The sequence below is a fragment of the Balaenoptera musculus genome, chromosome 19, assembly GCF_009873245.2.
Source record: "Balaenoptera musculus isolate JJ_BM4_2016_0621 chromosome 19, mBalMus1.pri.v3, whole genome shotgun sequence".
NCBI classification, from domain to species: Eukaryota; Metazoa; Chordata; class Mammalia; order Artiodactyla; family Balaenopteridae; genus Balaenoptera; species Balaenoptera musculus.
The window spans coordinates 59,137,968-59,160,234 of NC_045803.1; the positions used below are offsets into that span (position 1 = coordinate 59,137,968).

Genomic DNA, 22,267 nt, shown 5'->3' on the forward strand with positions numbered 1-22,267 from the left:
GCCTCACCCCAGGGGGCTCATCCTCCTGGTCCCCAGCTCATGGCCCCGGCCATTCCGAGTCCCCGTGTGTGTCTCGGAGCCTGGGAATCATGTGGGGTGGCTCCTGAGAACCCACCCGTGGGACACGCTGAGGTCAGCCCTCGGAGGGGAAGAAAGCCGGGCACGGTGGGCAGAGCCCGGGCCAACTGATAGATGCGTAAGGACTTTGCCGTCCGTGTTCTAGGCTTTGTGAGGCCTGGGTCGTGCCTACCTGGCTCTGAAAGCAGCCGTTCTCACAACGCGGACCGATGGGCGTGACCGTGTTCCAAAAGAATGTTGCTTTCATGGCAGGCAGCGTCCCCGCTCTAGAGCACGGTGCCAGCCGGGACCCTCACAGCGCGCCGGCTGATGCCAGGGCTTCTGGAAACATGAGCCGGAATGTCAGGCTTGGCCTGAGGGTCACCGGGGGCCGCCATGGCTGCTGCGTGTTGCAGGGGTCACCGGTTCTCTAGGCAGCGGGTGGTAGGTTTACTGCCCCGAGCTTCTGAGTTACAAGCCGGGTGGTCGTGCTTACAGTGGAGCCAGCGGTGGGCTGGAGAGTGTTTTGGTGCGAGGCCGGCCTGCCTGTGTTCTCTCGGAGGCTCCTGTGCCTGGGAGAAGGGTGGGGGGTGTCTGGGGGCTGGCTGGGAGCCGTGCGGACAGCTGCTGTGTGTAAGCAGCCCAAATTGCCCTGTACATTTAGCGTACAGTTTTTTCTTTTTTTTTTTTTTTTCTGAGTTTTTGGTCTCGCCGTGCAGCATGTGGGATCTTAGGTCCCCAGCCAGTGATCGAACCCGTGCCTTCTGCATTGGAAGCGCGGAATCTTAACCACTGGACCGCCAGGGAAGTCCCTACAGTTTCTTTTTCAGGCAGGGGAAGCCTGTGGGTGTCCTTAAAATAGAGGAATTCCTGACCCAGAGAATGTACATTTGCCACCACCAGCCATGCCCACCTTGCTGTGGACAAGGCTGGACTTAACATTTCTCTTTTCTGATTGTCAGAAGTATTTTCCTCCCTTTCTTTTTTAAGGGAAAAAAATCAGCATTTTGAAACACATAGGCACTTCTTCTAGCAAGGGAACAAAGTTACTGAGGGAGAGAGAAGTCGTGCGGTATGCCACCTTCTTCAGGGTTCCCAAGGGTTGACGGGCCTCCCAGAAATTTGGATAAGCAGCCGTGTAGCTTGTGTGCTCTGTGCAAAAGTAGATCATTATTGTAACTTTAAAAAAATTGGCCATGCTTTCATAAGGCATATGACCTAAGAATGTAGCAGTTGCCTTTTTCCCCCTCGAATTGAGAATGTTATAGCCTTAGTTCTTAGGGTTTTTACTGGTGGGTCACATAGGCGTCTGCTTAGGCTGCGGGACACGCCTGGCTGATCTGATGAGACCAGAGGTGAGGTGGACGCTCTCCCCAGCGTCGACAGGTCCTTGAAGACGTCTGTGAGTGGGGCGCCGACGTGGTGAGATCCCACGAGCCCCCCAGCAGCTTGGGCACAGATGGAGGAGTCACGTGTCCACGGAGGACTGTCGTCGGGTCAGTCCCCCGGGGCAGACGGTGTTGCTGCCGGGGCTTCACTCGCGTGCGGCGGGCTGCCTGAGTGGCCCGGGGCTGCCGTACCGAGCTCCGCCGACAACACGGTGCCCTGTCCGGGTCTGGGGCCACGAGGCTGAGGCCACACTGCCTCGGAGGGCTGCGGGTGAGTGTGTCTTGCCTCTGGCGGAGGCCCACAGCTTGTGGCCTTCGTGGGCTGTAGCAGCGTAGCTCCAGTCTCCGTGGCCGTCGTCACGCGGCCGTCTGCTCCTGTGTGCGTCTGTGTGTCTCCTCTCCTCCTGAGGGCAGCAGTCATCCTGCACTTAGAGCGCACTGCACTCCAGTGTGACTGCATCTGCAGTTACTTAATCACGTCTGCAGGGACCCTGTGTCCAAGGGAGGTCACGCTCCCAGGTTCTGGAACGGACGTGAATTCTGGGGGACACTTCAGCACAGTACGCAGGGCCTGGGTTCTCGGGAACCTGGGCGATCAGGCTCCTCTGGGCCCAGCATGTGTCTCTGGGAGCTGGGAGGAAGTCGTGGTCATTGTGGGCTGGTGGCGGGGCGGAGCCTGTGAGAACGGAGGCGAGTGGGCGCCCCGGCTCACAGTCACCTTGGAGCGGCCGACCGCGGCCCCCGGGCTCTCCTCATGCACCGAGGAGCGGCGTCACTCACAGTGCCGTGCCCAGCGCCTGGGGCTCCTCTGTGTGGGGAGAGGGTGCCAGCCTGGCTCTGTGGCCAGGACGCTGGATCCCCGGCGGTGGCCCACACGGGAGCTGAGACTGCTCACTTGAAGAAGTCAGTTGCCAGCGCTCAAGGTGTCTGCTTACCTCTCCCTGGGAAAACTTGAGGCTCTGTTAGCAGTGCCCTGGTGTTGTCATTCCGTTGGGACCGATAAGCCCACCCACGCCCTCCCCAAGAGACACAGGATTACAAGCCACCTCGTGGGGCTCACATGAGATGCCCGGGAACCACCAGTGTCAGGCGATGGGCATTCTGGAAAGGGGGAGGTGAGCCAGCAGGGACGGGACCCCGCTCAGATTCTTTTTATGGGGGGGCGGCCTGGGAACGCACGTGGGGAGACAGCGCAGGGCCTGCCCGCTGCTCGTTCTCCCCGGGCTGCCTGGGGGGCTACGTTGGCTCATCTGCGGATGAGACTGTGTCCAGGCCGCCGGGGGGGTGCCGCCACCTTCCTCCCCGGCTCCACGAGCCGTCCGGCCGGGCGCCCGCTGCTGTCCGGCGCAGAGGGAGGCGCTGCCGGGCTTTCTGTGGCCGTTTCTTCTTCTCCACTTGGGTGGGCGCCGGAGGCCTGAATTTTAAGGCTGGTTCTCACTCCTCACGGATAACTCGGTCTGGAGCTGAAGTGAGGAGATTGACTTCTTACTTCAGGAGGTTTTCTTAGGAGCATCAAATGACTCGAGATAAAATGCTTCAACAAGTGTGAAATACCAGTTAATTCAAAGTAATCTTTTTATCACTCATTGTAAGAGGTTCCTCCTCCTTTCACTCAGCTGAGGTTGCTCAGGGCTGGCAGAAAAGTTGAACGCCTTTAGCAAAGTCAGAGGAAGCCCACCCGTGAGGCTCCTGGGGCGGAGCCGAGCCCCCTGTGCCCTCCTGCACCACGCTGTCGGTGGGGGAGGCATTGGTGCTGCTGGCGCCTTCCTTAGTGTTTCCTGGCAGCCTTCACGGGGGCATTGACCATCGAGCTGGAGTCTTGAGTCACTGTTGGAAGGAACTACGTAATAAGATGTCGTAGAAGAATTTTAAAATGGCTAACGCAGAAACTCTACGAACGTACGTTTTTTTCTTCGAAGGATGTAAAGCCAGGTTTTGAACTGGCAGATGGGTTTTACAAAGTTGAATTTAAGTATTAATGTTTCGCTCATTTCTTACGTTTGTGTGCCCACGTGTGTGTTGTATATATTCTCTTCTATTACTAACAAGCTTTGGAATTTTGCGTGATCTCATTAATCCCTAGAGGCATTCGGAAGGTGCTTTTCTTGTGTGGGAAGGCACGAGGGGATCTGAGGGTGGTCTGCAGGGTGCCCTTCTTTATTGGAGCAGGTACCTAATGAGGTGGTTGGATACGTGTGGTCACCACTTCTTTGCCTGTATTTGGGCTCCTCTGTAGCTGTAGTGGGTAGTTGGCTCCTCCTGTGACTGTACAGCTGTACTTAGTGGTCGGGTCCCCTTGTGACTATACGGTTCTTGTTCTCATAGTTGGGCTCAGTCAGTATTTGAGTTCTGTGGTAACTACAGTTGGTAGTTGGGTTCTCTTATCATTCAAGTGGGTAACTGGCGGGAACTTTGTGAGCCCCAGCCTGCATCTAGAGCCGTACCCGGCATGGAGCCGGTACTGAGCCGGCTCGGTAAATATTGCGATGACTCCAGTTAGTTTAGAGATGACCTGAAAACCAGCAAAGAGGTGCCACCTCCTTATGTGCTTCCTTTTCTGCAGGAGGACAAAGTGGGGCTGAGACTACCTTGCAGTTCATCTTCTCTCTGATCCTGTAAACCCTGCCCCTCCTTAACTCAATTTCTTTTTATCAAGGTGTGACAGACATTTTGGTTGTCATTCTGTTTGGAGTCAAAAATGCCTTAGGCTTAGGTTCACAAAAAAGTTAAGTGTCTTTCCAAGACAAAAGAAACTTAATACGGTAGTTAAGAAAACAAAGACTTCCTTTGTTTGATTATCCTAGGGTCTGTGCTCTCCACAGAGCAGAGTTTAGGGATTGGGCCTCAAATGATCTCTCAGCAGACGCTCCAAACTGGATGCTCTTCGTAGCCAAAACAGCAAGTTTTCCAGCTGAATCTTTTTATTGTTAAATTTTTGAATTTCATCCATTTATTTTCCCGTTAATCTGCGAAGCTTCATGACCAGCTAGAAAGGAGGTCACCCTGTTGAAAAGCATTTTTTGTGGTTCCTGTGTTCCTGACCGTTATTCCCTGCTGATTCAGCACAAGGAAGAGGTGAAGTGGTCCAGTGAGAGGTGGGCGGGCTGGCAGGGAGGGGTCTCCATTTGCCACCCGGTTTCCTCCTTGCTGGTAAGGCGTCTCAGATGCCCACATCGCGCACTGAGAGCTCGCCGTAACGCAGGGGCGGACAGCGTGGGTGCCAGAGGGCTGCCCCGCCCTCTGCGGCCAGCGGTTCAGTGGAGGTGATGCCCACTTGGCTGGGCTGGGCGTGCGGTGGGGGCCCCAGGGAGTGGATTATGTCCGCCCTTAGGGAGTTTCATTCTGATGGAGGGAGGCAGATGGAGAGGCAAGGGAAGTTCCGCCAGCCTCAGACTCAAGTAGCAGTGGAAGAAAGTCTTCAGATGAGTTGTAACCAGCATTTAGGCAACAAATGCGTAAGCATCTGTCATGCGCCTGGACATTCTGGGCTCTCGGCAGGCGTGGATGAGGAGAGCAAAGATCCCTGTGTTTGTGGGGGAGGCGGAGTAAACGCCATCGGTATCTAAGTTCTCTAAAGTGTTTAGAGCGCCGGGACAGGGGTGGCGGTGGGAGGACCCTGGGCGAAGTGGGCTGGTTGAGGGGAGGGTCCTGAGCTCACGCGGGGAGCCGAGACTTGAGAGGAGGGAAGGAGGCAGCCAGGCAGGCGTGAGCAAGGCAGGAACGAGCTGGCGTCCCGTCTCGGCCTCAGGACCTGAGAGGCCGCGCGTGAAACCAGGGTGGACAGTTGGGGCGCGGGGCCTCCAGGACGCTTGTGGGAACCCTCACCTCCAGCTTGTTGCCCGACTCCATCTGGTGGGGGTGGATCACGTCAGACAGGTTAAAGCTGAATAAATGAAAAGCGATCATCGCACCCGACAGGTAGGCCTGAGGCGGCTCTCGCCCGTCACGCTTCCTGTTGGCGCTGCGCCCTGACCGCCGGAGGCGCGGAAGGCCCGCGCCTCACAGAGCCTCCCCTCGGGTGTGTTCTTGCAGGTCACCTCTTCTATAAATTTGGAATCACGGAATCCGACTGGTATCGAATCAAACAGAGCATCGACTCCAAGTGTCGGACGGCCTGGCGGCGAAAACAGCGAGGCCAGAGCCTGGCCGTCAAGAGCTTCTCCAGGAGAACCCCGTCCTCGTCCTCGTACGGCGCCTCAGGTACGACGCGGGGCGGCCCAGGCAGGTGGCCCCGGGGGCGGTCAGTGCGAGAACCGTGGTTCTTTGCCCGCACGTGCCCTGTGAGAGGCGGGGAGCCTCGGCCGGACCCCGAGAGGCTTGCGTGGCAGTTGTCTAGGTGGAGGGCATCCTGGGCTCAGCTGCAGCGGCGGGAGCCGGGCCAGGACCACCTCGGACGCCGCCCTGAGCGCCGCCCCCTCTGCCGGGGGGTCAGCACGTCGCTGGCTCGCTGTCACTGTCACCATCTGCGCGGCGCCTGCAGGGGAAGGCTGGGGGTGAAGCCGAAGTCTGCTCGTTACCCGCCGTGGTGAGGACGCAGCCTCGGTTCTACTCATCCTCAAGATAACAGGAAGCTCTTAGGCTTTCCTTTCAGGCATTGAAAGGACAGCTGGGAAAGCTCGCCAGCAGTGACAAGGAGACCAGCATCGCTTGTCACCGAAGATGTCTCAAAACGTTGTAACGGAAATGGTTTTTTAACTCCTGCGGACGCTCCCTTGCCAGCGGCTCTCAGGACCTGAGCCCTGACGGGGGTCGGGACCGGGATTCAGGGGCAGCAGTGGGCAGGGTGGGCAGAACTCTCATTCTGGAAACGCTGCGGTGACAAACCAGGTCACCTGGAGTCCTCGCAGGGTTATGAATCTTTCTGAACCAGACCGCAGGAAGCGGTTTTCCTCGGTGGTTTGGTGGTTATCGGACACTTGGCCTTAACTTGCCATGTGAATCATGCAAGCTGGGGGTGGCCGACTCTCGTGGGCCAGACAGGTCATGCCCCGAGCAGAGCTTCTGTGCGGGGCCTGCATTGAAGAGTCTCTCAGTGAGGAGTCTGGCCTTTCTGTCACCACCAGGATTCTGTCATGGGAACTTAGGTAGCAGTTGGGGGCCCGCTGGGGGAGGCTCCTTGCCGAACCGGACTGGCTCTGTGGTCCTAAGAGGGTAGGCGTGGGGGCTGTGGCTCCAGGGATGCAGGTTTCATCGTGGCCGGGGATCTGCCGTCTTACCCCGGGGCCGCCTGGCCAGCACGGCCGTGCTCAGTGCCGGTCCCCATCAGATGAGGCGGGCTGTGGAACCCGCGTCCCCACCTCTGGAGGTGCCCGGGACACGTGACGAGCTGACTTGCAGGCGGGCCGCTCGGGATCGTGTTCAGTTCAGATCCTGCCTCCGGGCGGTGGTCTGAGGCTCGGCGTTGCCAGCCAGCACCTGCGTGAGGCCCCGAGCCTGTCCGGACCACGTTGGAGCAGGAGGGTGCTGGGTCCTGAAGCTGTGCTTGGGCTGCTGGGCCGGCCACCTTGCATCCGCTTCTGACCTTGTGGTTGGGGACTCAGGTGGCCTTTGCCCCTCAGGTCTGATCTCCATCACGGGCTGGTGATGTCATGCTTTGTCTTTACCCTTGCTCACTTGTTTGTTTTTCTTCCAGTTATTAGTGTTTCTTTCAGTTGAATGACAGTAATTCAGTTTAATGGTAGTCATGTGTTTTCAGTTCCTCTGTTTTTCTGTCCATAAACACGTCAGGGTTCCTCCTAAGAGGCTGTGGGTTTGGTTTTGGTTTTGTTTTTCTTTTTCTTTTTGGCCGCGTTGGGTCTTCGTTGCTGTGCGTGGGCTTTCTCTAGTTGAGGCGAGCGGGGGCTCCTCTTCGTTGCGGTGCATGGGCTTCTCATTGCGGTGGCTTCTCTTGCTGCAGAGCACGGGCTCTAGGCGCGCGGGCTTCAGTAGTTGTGGCACACGGGCTCAGTAGTTGTGGCGCACGGGTTTAGTTGGCAGGCGGATTCTTAACCACTGCACCACCAGGGAGGTCCCCAGGCTGTGGGTCTGAGCAACTCTCAGTGCTGCTGTTGGTCCCGTGGCCTCTTGCGGGTGGCGAATGGCCACCATGAGGGGCTCTTCAGTGCCGTGGCCAGGCAGGTGCTGAGCCTCAGGACGTGTGGCTCAGAATGGACTCTGGCCGGCCCCAGTGGCTTGGGAAGGTCCGCAGGCTCCAGCAGCACCGTCCATGGCCAGAGTGATGGGTGCTTTCTCAGGAGCAGGGGGCCCTCTGTGTCGTCCTGATGGGCCAGCTGCCTTCTGGGCCTCGGAGACGGACGCCGTGGTGCCACCCGGCACCTTGCTGCCTCCGCCCACCCGGTCTCTGTGCCTGGGTTGTGCAGCAGGGGGCACCGCGTCGGGGCGGTGGTCAAGGTGCACCTTTTTAAGGAGCACTTGAGGGAGGCCGACACCGTCGCACCCGCTTTGCCTCAGGTGCTGTGTGTCTGGGAAGCACGAGGGGCGAGTTCCGGGCTCTGGGACGGGTCTGGACTGCTCTCGGGCGGTCCGCTGGAAGCCAGAGGGCGGCCCCTCCTCGGGCGCTGGAGCCCTGGGAGTTTTGAGAGAAACACGGACCATGTTCTTCTTTTATCAAACTCTTTTGGAAGTACGTTGTTCTGTAACTTTCTGTTGACTGGATATTCTTCTACTTTAACGTACTGCCTACTTGGCCCAAACTTGATACAGCACAGGGTGCTTGATTAAAGGGCCTCTGGGATGTCGTCCTTGTTCTTCCTGCGGACTCGTGGCCTGACCCAGCGAATCTGGTCCTTAAGGCTATTCTGGTGACAGACATAATCCAGGAACACGTAATTTAGCCAGGATTCCGTTAATTTGGAATTGGTAGTAATTCCAGCTGGAGTTGTCATGTTCTTTTTTGAAGTATCAGCAGACAAATGCTACAGGGGAGATTCTGAGCCGAGGCTGGTGTATTTAAAGCTGAATTAGTACTGCCAATTTGAACACAGACCACAACATCACTGGTTTTCAAGGGATTTTTAAAATATCAGTTTATTAAAACGTTTGTATCTCACACTGCTGTCTGGCCACACCGCGTGAACTTTCATATGTGCTTGAGTTTAAGGTGGCTGCGTTTTACTGTGTGAACCTCCGTCCCCAGCGCTTTTCCCCACAGCTCTCACTGGGGAGCACCCATGTAGGGCCCAGAACGTTAGGGTCGCAGAGAACCAGCTCCTGACTGTGTGTCTCTCTGGACATGGGGGAGCGCGGCCAGTGGGGCGAGGCCTTTGAGGGGCTGCCCTTTCCGTGTCACTGCCGGGGACTGTGGTCCTCCCTCGGCGTGAGTCCTTGCCTGGGGTCACTTGCCGTATCTCTTGGATTATTCTTGACCACAAGCAAGTAACAGATGCAATTTTTTGCACTGCACTTTGATGTCAGTATTGATTGTAAAACATAGATTTAAATTGGTCTTCACGTTGCGCAATTAGAGGGAGCTATTGATGACGTGGTAAATTCAATAACTTGAATTTTGTAAGGATTAACATCTTAACACTGTTTTATTGTAACTTTTTAAAAGGCAGCCAGTGGAATCTATACCATGTCAATTTGTTACCCACCATTAAGCTATTAAAAAATGCATGAAAATTCTTTTCTTCAAGAATCAGACATTTTATATCTTTTTCCTCTTTCCATTCATATCAGCATTCTACTTCTCACAGAATTTCATTCTAATGTAATATGTTTTTATCTTTAGAAGTCTTTTTGAGTAATCCATTCTTTAGAACAAAAATATGTATATACATTGAAAATTAAAAAAATTTTTTTTTCTGAGTCCTAATGTTCTAAGTGTCTAAGAAAATTCTTCTGATTGAGATAGTATTACAGTTAAAAGTAATACACAACACGTGAAAACAAACGTATCTCATTCTGGGTTAAACATGGAAAGTAAACTTTTATTGGAAGTGTTCCTTTAATTGAGTGGATGGAGCTTTTCTCCCAAGTTAGTTTTTTGTTTGTTTGTCTGTTTATTTACTTTTGGCCGCGTTGGGTCTTCGTTGCTGCGCGCGGGCTTTCTCTAGTTGTGGCGAGCGGGGGCTACTCTTCGTTGCGGTGCGCGGGCGTCTCATTGTGGTGGCTTCTCTTTGTTGCGGAGCACGAGCTCTAGGCACGTGGGCTTCAGTAGTGGTGGCACATGGGCTCCGTAGCTGTGGCTCCTGGGCTCTAGAGCACAGGCTCAGTAGTTGTGGCGCAAGGGCTTAGTTGCTCCACGGCATGTGGGATCTTCCCGGACCAGGCCTCGAACCCGTGTCCCCTGCATTGGCAGGCGGATTCTTAACCATTGCGCCACCAGGGAAGTGGCGCACCATTGGCCCCCCCCGCCAAGTTAGTTTAATTATCCATGGACTTACCTTGCGCTGGTCTGACACAGAGTTTAGTATGCACTTTGTTCCTGTTTCTCGTTTTCCATTTTTGTCGCTACATCTGAGGAGCTTCAGTTACTTACGTAGTGGGTGGGAACCGTCTGTGTCTGCGGGTCATCGGGTCTTTAGACGCTGACTACAGGTGGGAAAGCCCCGCTGTCTAACAGCTGTGGCTCACGACGCTGCACACTGGAAGTCCAGGAACGAAGGCTCTCCCTTCATCTCCGGGGGCAGCGTGGCTGGGCGGAGAGGGAGGCAGAGGTGGGCTCGGCCCCAGGCTGGCAGCTCAGGCTCGTGTGCATCTCCCCGCAGAGACCATGATGAGCACGCCGCCGCCCGCCAGTGAGCTGCAGCAGCCCCCGCCTCAGGCCCTGCACTACGCCCTGGCCAACGCCCAGCAGGTCCAGATCCACCAGATCGGGGAGGACGGACAGGTCCAAGTAGTATGTACTTCTCGCCAGTTTGCCTTTGCGAGTGGAAGGGGAGGGCACGGCTGGGAAGCGGGGGGAGGGGCGCCACGACCAGCTTTCCCTGCACTTCTGGATCCCGCTGACACCTTGGGATGGGGTCCAAGTAGAAATAGTTAAGGTAGGCCTCCTACGTCTCGTAGACCTCTCTGCCGGCCCCTCACGGCTCCCCTGCCTGTGCGCTCTGCCTGTCCTCCTGGGAGACATTGAGATGTATCATAGATATTTTCTCCGTTCAGAAGCATGGGCACCCTTTACTGAGGGGAGAAGAATAACTTCGTTCTGGGGCCAGCGGAGAGAGCTGGTGGCCTTAGTCATTGTGTAGTTTCCTTCGATTGTGTGACGAGTCGCCCTTGTGCGCTGCCGGCCCAGGTGGACGTTCCTCCTGACCCTTCGTGGGAGAGCGGGGCAGGAACTTCCAGGGGATCCTGAGGATGCTTTAGTCACCCAGCCTCCTCGCCGTGGGCCTCGTTGCAGGGCTGCCTCCTGGAGACCTGGTTCTGACCCAGGCGGCCTTGGTTTGCTGCTGCACTCAGCACGCCGTCTGGAAAGGGAGGGCTTCCCGAGAGCACTGAGGAGGACTGTGAAGAGTCCTTCTTCTTCCAGGGGAGACAGGGAGCAGTTATAAACAGTGATTCTTTGTTTAGCTGACAGTCACAAAAGCAGTTACTCTGATCTCGTTAGTAAGGAAGCTCTTTGAAAGAATTCCAGAATAGATAACTGTGGTACAGGGTTTACATAGATGTAGTCAAATGAAAGCAATAGAAAATTCAACAGTAGTTTATTTTCAGGTCCATTTTGATTAAGGTAGAATTTTAAATAAGATAATGGATATTCATTTCATTGAGCTAATTTAAGATTTACAGGAATTATTTGTCTGCCTGTATCTACAAACACAAATGCATTTTAGTTGGAGTCTGATACTTTGGAACCACGTTTACTGTTTACTTCAGCTGTTTAAATCGCCACGTGTTTCTTTGCTTTAAAAAGCGTTGGCTGACGTGTTTTCCGTGTAGACACGTGTACAGCTGCCCCCCACCCTCCTAGTCGTGCTGCTGTGTAGCCTCCAGCACCCCCAGGTCACTAGGGACCCTGTCCGAAAGTCCATGAGGTTCCTGGTCCCTCTGAGTTGATAGTACAATTTAAAAAAAAAAAACAACTTGTCAGTTTAGTTTTCTGGAAAATTGTGGTTTCTCCTTTTTCTTGTATGACCTTCACATTCTTAAATTTGCCTGTTTAGTAACATTTAAAGATTTAACAGATTTTTCCTAGGCCTCATTGCCCCTTTAAGAACTACTGCAGAGTATTCTGTGTTATGTCCTTAAAGTAGAACTTCAAGAGGGTGTTTAGTAAGCTCACACCATGCCTGTGTGATACTGGCCACTCAGGCCTTAGCTGTCTTTTCTTGAACGGCGAGTGGAGAATCAGGAACAGACGTTTCGGAGAGCGTTTCTTGTTTCCGCTGATGCTTCTTGGTGTCTTCTCTTCTGCGGATCCCACAGGGCCACCTCCACATCGCCCAGGTGCCTCAAGGGGAGCAGGTGCAGATCACGCAGGACAGCGAGGTGAGTCTGGCTGCCAGCCCAGGGCCCGCTCTGTGCCCACGGGCCCTCTGCACTCTGACCTTAGTCCAGTGCGGTGGACAACTGGGCATCCCCAGATGACACAGGTGTCCAGCAGAGACCGCCTGCTTCCCGCTTCCTGGGGCACCAACCCGAGGCCCTGCCTGCCCTCCACACCTTCCTGCCCTTGCTGCACCGTGGCCCCATCTGGGTTTCTTGGTGAACACTTGCTATATGGAGGCTTTTGCTCCTGGCTGAAGTGCCCTCTGCAGCCCCAGGGATGGGAGGAGCACGAGGGGGCCGCCCTTGAGACTGTGGCCTCACTTGTCCTCGTGGGGCCAGTGCGGGACTTGAGGGAGGTGGGACTCTGGTGAGAGAGCCCGTGAAGGTCCTGTGAGCCTTCGGCGCAGCTTTTTCTGACTCAGCCTCGACCGCCTGCCGTCCTGCCATCCCGGCCTCTTCCCACTGGTGTCCTTTTACTGTTACTCCACGGTAAGGACAGAGGCAGGAGGCCTTCCTGGCTGCACTCGTACCTGCCCGGGGGGCTTGGTGTGTGAAGGTCAGCTTGACCCTCCGAAGGGTTTTGCTGGTTTTCACTAATGGCCTGGGGATGTTCCTGCCTCTGTCTCGTGCATCTTGAAGCTGTTGTCCTTGATCACACTCTTATTCATCCATTTTGCAGGGCAATCTGCAGATACACCACGTGGGACAAGATGGGCAGGTAAGTGCTCACCTGCGGTGGATCCCAGCGTGGCAGGAGCGGGAGCGTTGGCCCCGGGGACACACGGAGACACACGGGGATGGGGCATGTGGACGGCGGGGTGCTGGGCTGTTGTGCAGCAGCTGTCTGTTAGAATAAGGCAGGTTTCGTTCCCGTTCATTGCTGTCAAACTCCAACCACTGCCTTTTTTTCTGGTCCTGAGAAAAAGACCCTGAAACCCTCATTGAGCTCACCTGATGTGAACTGTCTACAGAGTGAAGCGCCCGGCTGAGGCGTTCTAGGGGCAATTTGCTTCTAAGATGGAGTGAAATTGCTGGTGAATTCGAGGATTGACATTTTCACGTCCTCAAGAAGAGTTTCTGTTAAAGAGATGTTTATAACCTGAATAATTATGAAAGAGAGTCTGGAGGATCTTCCCTTTTTATAAAACGTAACTTAGGAATCATGAACATGGAGCTCAGTCACTATCGAGATAATCACAGACGTTATTCTCAGAGCCGAGTGCACGCTCCCCTCTGGCACACTGTGTGCACTTCCCACGTCCTCGGCGCGGGCCTCGTGTCTGCCACAAACAGTCACGCAGGGTGTGCGTTGCTGGACTCGAAACCAAAGGCCATCACGCCCCGAGGGTTTCCCATTGAGCCCTCCGAGCGCCTTGGGACGAGTGCGACGTCCAAGTTGGAGTTTCTTTGTTTAAAGTGTCATCTTGAACGCAGTCATGAGGTTTTAATCAAAGTCCTAAAGCAGTATTAATATATAAAAATAGCTGCCTTGGCAAAGAGCCAAAAAGCCAAAGAATTGCAGAATTTTAAAAGCTGCACTGAGTTTTAACCTTAGTTAAACCTCTTCTTTAGCATCCTTCTCAGGGCTTTTACTCCAGGTCAGGAAAGCTGGAGACCCTTTGTCACTTGAGCATTGAAACAAAACCTCTGATTTCCCAGAGTTGTGCTTCTGGTTGTCTCTGCTCCTGCTGCTGGTGAGGCGGCCCAAGGTGACCCTGGGGAGGGATGTCGCTTCCAGGCAGCTGTGTTTGCCTGCCTTTCCGCTGTGCTTTCGGGGAAGGCGTAGGGAGAGCAGCCCTGTCCTGGAGGGTCGGTTACAGCGGGGAGCAGCGCAGGGGCGTCGAGCCAGCCTCTGCCAGCGGGAGGGCGGCCTTCTCCACACTGCATCGTGGGCCCCGCCGCCCACGTTGGGCCTCACATACCGCGATCTACCGCTTGCGTCTGTTGGAGCAGATTAAGGGTTGAGGGGCCCCCCAAGCCCCAGGTAGGCCCTGTGAGGCTAGGCACTCAAACCCGGGGTGGAGGGGTGAGGGTGGCGGAGAGGAGAGCATGGGGGTTAGAGGTGAAGCTCCAGTTGGGCTGAGAGCACAGGTTCCGGTCACTGGAAAAATGTCCCAGTCGCACTTCTCACCCTGTCCCTGCCAGTGGGGTGACAGTCATGGTCGGATGCTGAGATGCCTCTCCCTGACCCGGACGTCGAGTTGGCCGAGTGCGGACAGAACAGTCCGCAGAGGGTTCCATCGGTCAGCAAGGCCGCACGCGAGGTTCATGTCGGGTTCACTCTGGCAACACGTGCTTTCTTGGCTTTGCCGTTTTATACGTTAGAGATGTTTGTGAGGTTATGTGGACATTTTTAACCTTAGCAAGATATTTAAAATTTTTTAAATGAATTATACGGGATTAGAAGTTGACCTGGTTTGGTGCATTAATTAAGATTGATGTGATTAAAAACATGTTTAGGGAGCAGTAAATTGTGCCTTGTGTCCCTTTAGCACAGCGTCTGTCCTGCTGAGGCCTTTCCTCGCGTTGTCCATAAATCCTCGACTTAAATCACATAACAGTTTGCCTTTCACGCCTGGAGTCTGGTTGCCTCCGGGGCTGTGCTGGCCTGATGTTCTGCCCTTCGAAATGCAGGCTGTCTTGGGGGGACAGTGAGGGTCTGTGTTCAAGCAGAAAGGTGCTGCTCTTCGAGAGGAGCGGACACGTCCGCCCGCCGTCGTGAGCGTGTGGGCAGCGGGGGCCTGGCTGCGGGCATGGTGCCGTGAGCCTCCTGCGCTGTTGGCTGGCAGGCAGGCCCCAGAGCTTGTGGGTGGAGCGGTCGCTTCAGTCGGGCTCGTCGCTGGGGAATCGGGTCATGGGGCCGCTTTCAACCGTCAAGGCTTGAATTTGAGCCTCCAAAGTGGGGCCTCTGTGAGTCCAGCCAGCACACACTGGGCCTTGGACCCCAGTGGGGGCTTGCTGAGCTGCTCTCCCCACCCTGCGGTTGCCGGAGGAGCTTTTCCCGGTGAGGAGGGGTTCCCGTCTGGGGGAGAGAGAGGACACCCCGAGCTGGGGCCACTGCTCCCCGGCCGGCGTTCACTCGTCCCAGCTCACCGGTGGGCCAGGTAAACCTGGCTCTGGCTCCAGGTCTGTCCGCCCTCCTTAGAGCTCGGAGGTGCACTGCGGGTGTGAGTCTGCCTTCGGGCCTCGAGAGGCGGCCTCACCGTTTCCCTCCCGACTCCTCCTGGCCGTGCGTGGGCAGCAGGGTGGGGTGTGGGACAGCCCCACCACGTGCAGGGGGCGTTCCCATCTGATGTTGTGCCTGGGCGCGTGGCAGGGCCTCCCTGCCCGTCCCAGACACCCGCCTTTCCCACCTCTGTGCTGTCTTGTCCACAGAGGGTTTCTGCTCACTCCCAGGCCCTTAAAGCACCGCGACGGGTTCTGTCCTGCTTCAGCCGCTCACGGCCGGGGCTGGGTGACTTTGCAGTAATGCATGACAGTTTCGGGTGCTTTCTCTTCACACCGCAGGACTGTGTACTGTCAATAACTGTCTGAATTTGACCCCAGTCAGCAGGGTCCCCGGGTGCTGGCCGCAGCAGGTGCTGGGCCTTCAGGGATCCGACCCTTAGGAAGGGCGGGGAAGGCTGAGGGTGATGCTCTCAGACCGGGGACTGGCTCCCATGGAACCACAGCGCCTCCTGGCTTCTCAGAAATCACCTGCGACTCAAACAGTGGGCTCTCTGAATTTGCATGGTGAAGTTTGGGTAAAAACGTGGCCATGTCTTTATAGGGAATATCTGGGTATTCAGTTTAGACAGCAAGAGGTACAGGCTTTGGTTCTGATGAATTTGATGTGGTTGAAGATTTAGCCAACTCAAAATAATCTTTCTGATTTCTCTAATCAGTTGGAGGAAAAGCAAAATAATCTTACTCAGTTTCGGAGGTGGCAGTGCAGTTGTAGAACTAAATCTGGAAGTATAGATGTTACACGGGAGGTGAGCTCTGAGAATTGGAGGAAAGAAGTGGCCGAAAGAGGACGTTTGTTCTGGAAATGCTCTCCGTGTCACATTGGCTTCCAGGAGGCAGATCGTGGTGGGGAAGCGGAGGGCATCCTCCTGGCAGGAGGCGGGTGTGGGTCTGGGCAGGCCCTGCTCTGTGGCGGGGCTCTGTGGGGTCACAGGCGCTTCATATCAAAGACACATGTCTCCTGGGACGTGTGTGTGTGCTTTATTCTTTCCCTCTCACTTCTCTGAAGGTCACTGTTTTCTTGGGGGTCGGGTTGCCTGAGGCGTCGAAGTGTGTTATTTCACTTAGAGCTTCACGTCTGGCCCCTCAAGTGGAGACCACTGCTGAGGAGGGAGCGGGTATGGGGCTGAGCGTGTCCATCACGTCCACGAGTGTGATCCCCGCGTTGGGTTCATCTGGGTGGTTCAGGAAGATTCCGAGGGGACACATGCAGTGACACAGACGAGGCGCTGCCCCTGCTCCATCTCCTGACTGTTCTGCTTTGAGCGTCTGAGCTGCTCAGCGTGTGTGAGTTCAAGGGAATCCGGGTGAGTGGCTCATCTCGGCTCGGTCGTGTTCGGGGGTCAGCAGCCGGCAGTGAGACCGTAGGATTGGGGACCCGCGTTGGCGCTGGCCTTGTGGCACAGAGGCACCTGGCTCTGAATCTGCTCTGGCTAGAGCCAGTCCCGAACCAGTCACCCTTCAGCTGTGTAGACGAACGCATGCCGGGAACCACGCGCTTTGTTGTGGGACAGTGAGCACTGGGGCGCGTCCCTGCGCTGCTGGGCTAATCAGCATCTGGTTGCAGCCGTCTCTTGCTGGACGACCCCCGCCCCCACCGCTGAATTTGGGACCAGAGAGGACAATCAGTTATTATCCTTGGGGCTTCCCTGGTGGCGCAGTGGTTAAGAATCCACCTGCCAATGCAGGGGACACGGGTTCGAGCCCTGGTCCGGGAAGATCCCACATGCCGCGGAGCAACTAAGCCCGTGTGCCACAACTACTGAGCCCGTGTGCCACAACTACTGAATCTCGCATGCCACAACTACTGAGCCTGCGCTCTAGAGCCCGCGAGCCACAACTGCTGAATCCCACACGCCACAACTACTAAACCTGCGCTCTAGAGCCCTCGAGCCACAACTACTGAGCCCGCATGCCACAACTACTGAAGCTTGCGCGCCTAGAGCCCGTGCTCCACAACAAGACAAGACACCGCAATGAGAAGCCTGCGCACCGCAACGAAGAGTAGCCCCTACTCGCCACAACTAGAGAAAGCCTGTGCACAGCAACGAAGACCCAACACAGCCAAAAACAAATAAATAAAAAATAAATAAAAATTATTACCCTTCACCATTCGGGGTTCGTTGGGCCCAGCGGGAGGGAGGTGGTTCTGCTCCACGTCATGTCACCGGGTCGTCTGGAGGCTCGGGGCTGCCCTGTCCAGGGGATCCCTCCCGGGCCTGGAGCTGGGCTGTCCCCCCAGCCCCGCGGTTCTCCATGAAGGCTCCCCCAGTGGCCCAGGGCCTCACAGCACGGTAGCAGGGTCCACAGGGCAGATGTCACCAGCTTTTGAGAGCTGGGGTGCAGACATGCAGGCCCCATGGTGACCACGCTCCTGAGGGCGGTGTGGGATGTCCACGCCCTGGTCTGAATCCAGAGGATGTTGCTGGCAAAGAGGGATGTGACATCTCTCGGCATCCATTCTGGGCCCGGTGTGGCTTGACCGTGAGCTCCTGAAGGGTAGGGCCCGTGTCCTTCACGGGGAGGCAGGGGCCTGCTTGAGTGCCCGGAGCAGCCCAGTGGATTTCCATGGAGACGGTTACTGGGTGAATCACGCACCATGAGCCCCGGAAGTGAGCCTCCCGGCTCAGGCTGGTGGGCTGGGGGTTAGTCTGTCAGTGCTGGCATCGAGATCTCAGCCCACCCACCCAAGTGGCATAAAATCTGCATCGAGAAACTTGACACTTATTAACTGTGTGCTTCATTGGGTCAGCTTGGCTGATGGTAAAAGTTGGGTGCATTTTTTATGATTATTGTGTATTGTTAAATTTTTGTTGAACTGTTAGAGCAGTCTTAAAATGTCCTTTTCTGCATTTAACGAATTGAGATTTTTAAAATCTAGATTTATACGATTTCTAAGTTTTGCATTCTGTTCATCTTGGTTTTGGGGGAGTTTAAGAAAACAAAGCAAAGACCGCAACATTTATTCGTGTGACTAAGAAGCAGTGCTCCCAAGCAGGCTGTCTTGGGATAAGCAGCAGCTGCTGCTGGCTGACCGCGAGGTCCCCTGGCCACCGTGTCTGCAGCGCCTCTGTTTCCAGGGCTCGTCAGCACCCGAGGGCAGGCCCGTTCCTGGGAGGGCGCTGGCACCTTTGTTTTAGTTAATACTGAGTTGTCACTAAAGGTCAGAACACAACCCAGGAGGAGGAGGCTGGGCCCCCCTGCACCTCCAGTGTCATGCTCCGGCCTCCCCACCATGTGCGGGTGACCCATGGGCGGCAGGGCCACCCCTGGTGCCACAGCCATGGGAGGAGCCAGCCCGCTGTCCACGGGGCTGGTGTCCCTTTCTGGAGCTGGACGTGTGCCCCCTCCGACATCCCAGCCCCTCTTGTGTTGCTGTTGATGATGTGAACTAGGGGATGTTATTCCCCATTACACGTGGGGACAGTAGGCAGTGACTCTTCCAGGGTTGTGCGGGGAGGTCAAGTCCAGGATGGATGCAGCCCCCAACTCTCATATGAGTCCTCAAGCCCCCGCCTTGGCTCCAGGTCTCTAGAACATGGTCATCACTGCTGTTGTCACCGCCACCACCAGGACATCACAGCCACTGTCACCTCCCCCTCCACTGTCATCACTGCTGTTGTCACCGCCACCACCAGGACTGCACAGCCACTGTCACCTCCACCTCCACTGTCATCACTGCTGTTGTCACCGCCACCACCAGGACTGCACAGCCACTGTCACCTCCCCCTCCATTGTCATCACTACTGTTGTCACTGCCACCACCAGGACTGCACAGCCACTGTCACCTCCCCCTCCACTGTCATCACTGCTGTTGTCACCACCACCACCAGGACTGCACAGCCACTGTCACCTCCCCCTCCATTGTCATCACTACTGTTGTCACCGCCACCACCAGGACTGCACAGCCACTGTCACCTCCCCCTCCACTGTCATCACTGCTGTTGTCACCGCCACCACCAGAACATCACAGCCACTGTCACCTCCCCCTCCACTGTCATCACTGCTGTTGTCGCCTCCACCACCAGAACATCACAGCCACTGTCACCTCCCCCTCCACTGTCATCACTACTGTCGTCACCTCCACCACCAGGACTGCACAGCCACTGTCACCTCCACCACCGTCACCTCCCCCTACACCACCATCACCACCATCAAGGGATCAAGCGAGTTTTGATGATTGTGAGCTGTGATCTGTCTTCTCTGCCTCGTTCTGTGGAGACCAAGGTGACAGAGCTCCCTCTGCCTGGCCCTTAGGAGTTTTACTGGGGGGAGGTAACTTAAGCTAGGAGTGTGTGAGAAAGGTAAGGGGCAGATCCACGCGCTGTTCCTTGCCTGTCGCATCGTGCATTCAGTAGGCACTCAGGTGTGGAGCAGAGCCATGAAGATTCACAGAGCTGCTTCCGGAGGGCATGTGGATCCAGGCGATTCAGATCTAGTGAGATGTGAACGCTCACTTGGTCCCAGCGCCATTGCCAGGCAATATCGTGTCTGTTGGAACATCTGAATCTGGGTCAATTTTTTCTCCATAGTTGGGAGATTTTCAGCCATATGGGGAATCTTTAAAGACTGGAGCTTTAGTCATGTTGCTTACATTGTGAATCACGAAATGGTTTAGTACTGTTTCAACTAGATGCGTATTTTGGTAGATTTTTATTTTTATTTTTTTACAGTTGTGGGTAACGTCATCTAAGATGTGTATGAAAAAAGTTGTCTGTCTGTCTGTAGGCTGAACGACGTCAGGACACTTGGAAACCTGGGAGTTGTGTGTGTTCTGGCAAAGCCCGTCTCTGCAATAATGAATATGCCACACACACACACACACACACACACACACACACACACACACAGAAACACACACATGCATGGGTCACGTGTTAAAAAAAGGCAACACAGTGACGTGTCCAGGTTACTCTCGTCCTGCATCTGTGAGATAACTTCACCAGTATCTAACTAAACAGCCCTGGCATTCTCGAGACTCTTAAACCTCTCTCGAGTTCTTTGGCATTTGTGTCCATCCTGATACTTTGCTTAAAAGTAAATTTCAGTAGCTCTCGGAACTTTTTCCATAAAATGAGGCATTATAAACCCAGCTGGGAAAAAGATTAGAAGAGATGGGAAGTATCCAACATTTTATGTGTAGGACGTTTTTGGAGTGTAGGCCTTTTTTGGGGTGGATGAGAAGAAGGGCTGTGTGTGTGTGTGTGTGTGTGTGTGTGTGTGTGGTGTGTGTGTAGGGTGCCTTTATCTGTAGCAGTGAAACAGTGTCTGCCATTCCCAGGGGCTCTAGTCCACTTTTAGTGGTCTGCACGCCAGGAGAGCAGTCTCAGCCTTGCAGATGGTACACACTGTCACTTCACTTCTTTTTTTTTAAAATATTTATTTATTTATTTATTTATTTATTTATATTTTTATTTTTGGCTGCGTTGGGTCTTCGTTGCTGCGCGCGGGCTTTCTCTAGTTGCGGCGAGCAGGGGCTACTCTTCGTTGCTGTGTGCAGGCTTCTCATTGCGGTGGCTTCTCTTGTTGCAGAGTACGGGCTCTAAGTACGCAGGCTTCAGTAGTTGTGGCACGTGGGCTCAGTAGTTGTGGCTCGCGGGCTCTAGAGCGCAGGCTCAGTAGTTGTGGCGCACAGGCTTAGTTGCTCCGCGGCATGGGGGATCTTCCCAGACCAGGGCTCGAACCTGTGTCCCCTGCATTGGCAGGCGGATTCTTAACCACTGCGCCACCAGGTAAGTCCTCACACTGTCACTTCACTTCTAATAAAAATGTTCCCTTCAAGAAAATACGTTCCTTCCAAAACACAGACACACATCTTGGAGAACCTAGGTAGCTCAGGGAATTAACCCCTCATGGAAAAGCCTTCTCTACCAGAAATGGTGGAAAATATCGTTTAAATGAGAAAAGGCCGGATGTGGAGGGAGTTTGGTGTTGAGTGGTTCCCCAAAATACCCTAGAAGAGTCTCAGAAACAGCGGCGCGTCTCCTGCCGCCCGGCCGTGGGAGCCGAGCGTGGCGCTGCAGGCTGTCGCCCTGCCCGGGGCAGCTGGCCCCGTCGGGACCCGGCGGCGTCTCCTGCTGCCGGCTCCGTTCCTCGGGAATCCTGGTCCCCAGCGGGGGTGGGGCTGCCGGAGGGGCACCCAACTCCCAGGACTCGCTGTTCGCCACCTCCTGGGCCCATGGGAGGTGTGGCTGAGGAAGACCAGTTAGTGACGCTGGCATGGCAGTCCAGGCCTGTCATTTGTCCCTGGAGCTGGCGACAAACAAGACGGTTTCCTGTCGGACCAGGCCAGGAGGAGGTTGACAGAGGTTTGGGCTGGGAAGGATATTGTAATGGTGTTTTTAGAAGAAGTTGCACCACGTGGTTACTTACGTGTACGGTTCCAGTATTGTAGGTCATTGGAGTCACGATGTCTTTGGAGGCTCATGTCAGTTGAGGCTGAGTAGCTTTACAAGAAAACCCCAAAGGCCCTTCCGATTGTTTGGACGCATCGCCCACGGCCCTGAGCCCCTTTGGTCAAGCCCCACCTCAAAGGCTTTGACTCCAGACGGTCAAGGGAGGAGTGACAGGCCTTAAAATTCGAGAATCGTTTTTGATCAATTTCATCATTTTCAAATATATGTTTAAAATGTTAAGTTAAATAGCTTTAATGCTATTAGATCCAAATTTTGTTCATTTCCGTTCTTCACAGTACCCAGTGTAGTATCAGTTGTCAGTACTCAGTGATTCCTTGTTGATGAATGAATACAATAGTAATTATTTCAGATTAGCATTAGTTAACTGTAAGATATGCATGTGAGTTGAAAGCATTTTGATACACTTTTATTTTTAAGCCTTTTAAAATGTAGCATATGTTCACTGATGATTTTAGTCATGAGTAATAACTTGGAAATGTCCAGAGGAGTACTTACTTAAACCTTACAGCTCAGTAGGCTGAAAAATTGTGACTCTGACTAATTCCAAATTTCTTTTTAGTGAGGCCTAAGTTGTAGAACTTTTTCTGCATAAGGAAGGTTTGGTGATTGCTCTGGCCTCTCCTGAAGCTTTTCGGTCACTGTCTGTGTTTTCCGTGAAGGGCGTGCGTGCAGCGGGCAGTGGAGCCCATGCCTGGTGCTGGACCAGTGTCCCTGCCGTTTGGGTGATGGTGCAGAGCAGCTAGGTACCCCAGC

General features: G+C 54.8%; 1 protein-coding gene across 8 annotated transcripts in view; it reads left to right on the forward strand.

Moving 5' to 3' along the window:
- Positions 1–22,267, forward strand: part of LOC118885779 (BTG3 associated nuclear protein) — a 100,957-nt gene that overhangs the window by 63,045 nt on the left and 15,645 nt on the right. For 6 of the 8 annotated variants that reach the window (XM_036834805.1, XM_036834801.1, XM_036834802.1 and 3 more), the window contains 4 exons: positions 5,478–5,645; positions 10,154–10,284; positions 11,802–11,873; positions 12,553–12,591. In XM_036834805.1, coding sequence (XP_036690700.1) covers positions 5,478–5,645; positions 10,154–10,284; positions 11,802–11,873; positions 12,553–12,591 — 410 coding nt within the window. The remainder of the gene's footprint in view (positions 1–5,477; positions 5,646–10,153; positions 10,285–11,801; positions 11,874–12,552; positions 12,592–22,267) is intronic. The other 2 variants (XM_036834800.1, XM_036834804.1) reach the window with 1 other exon arrangement.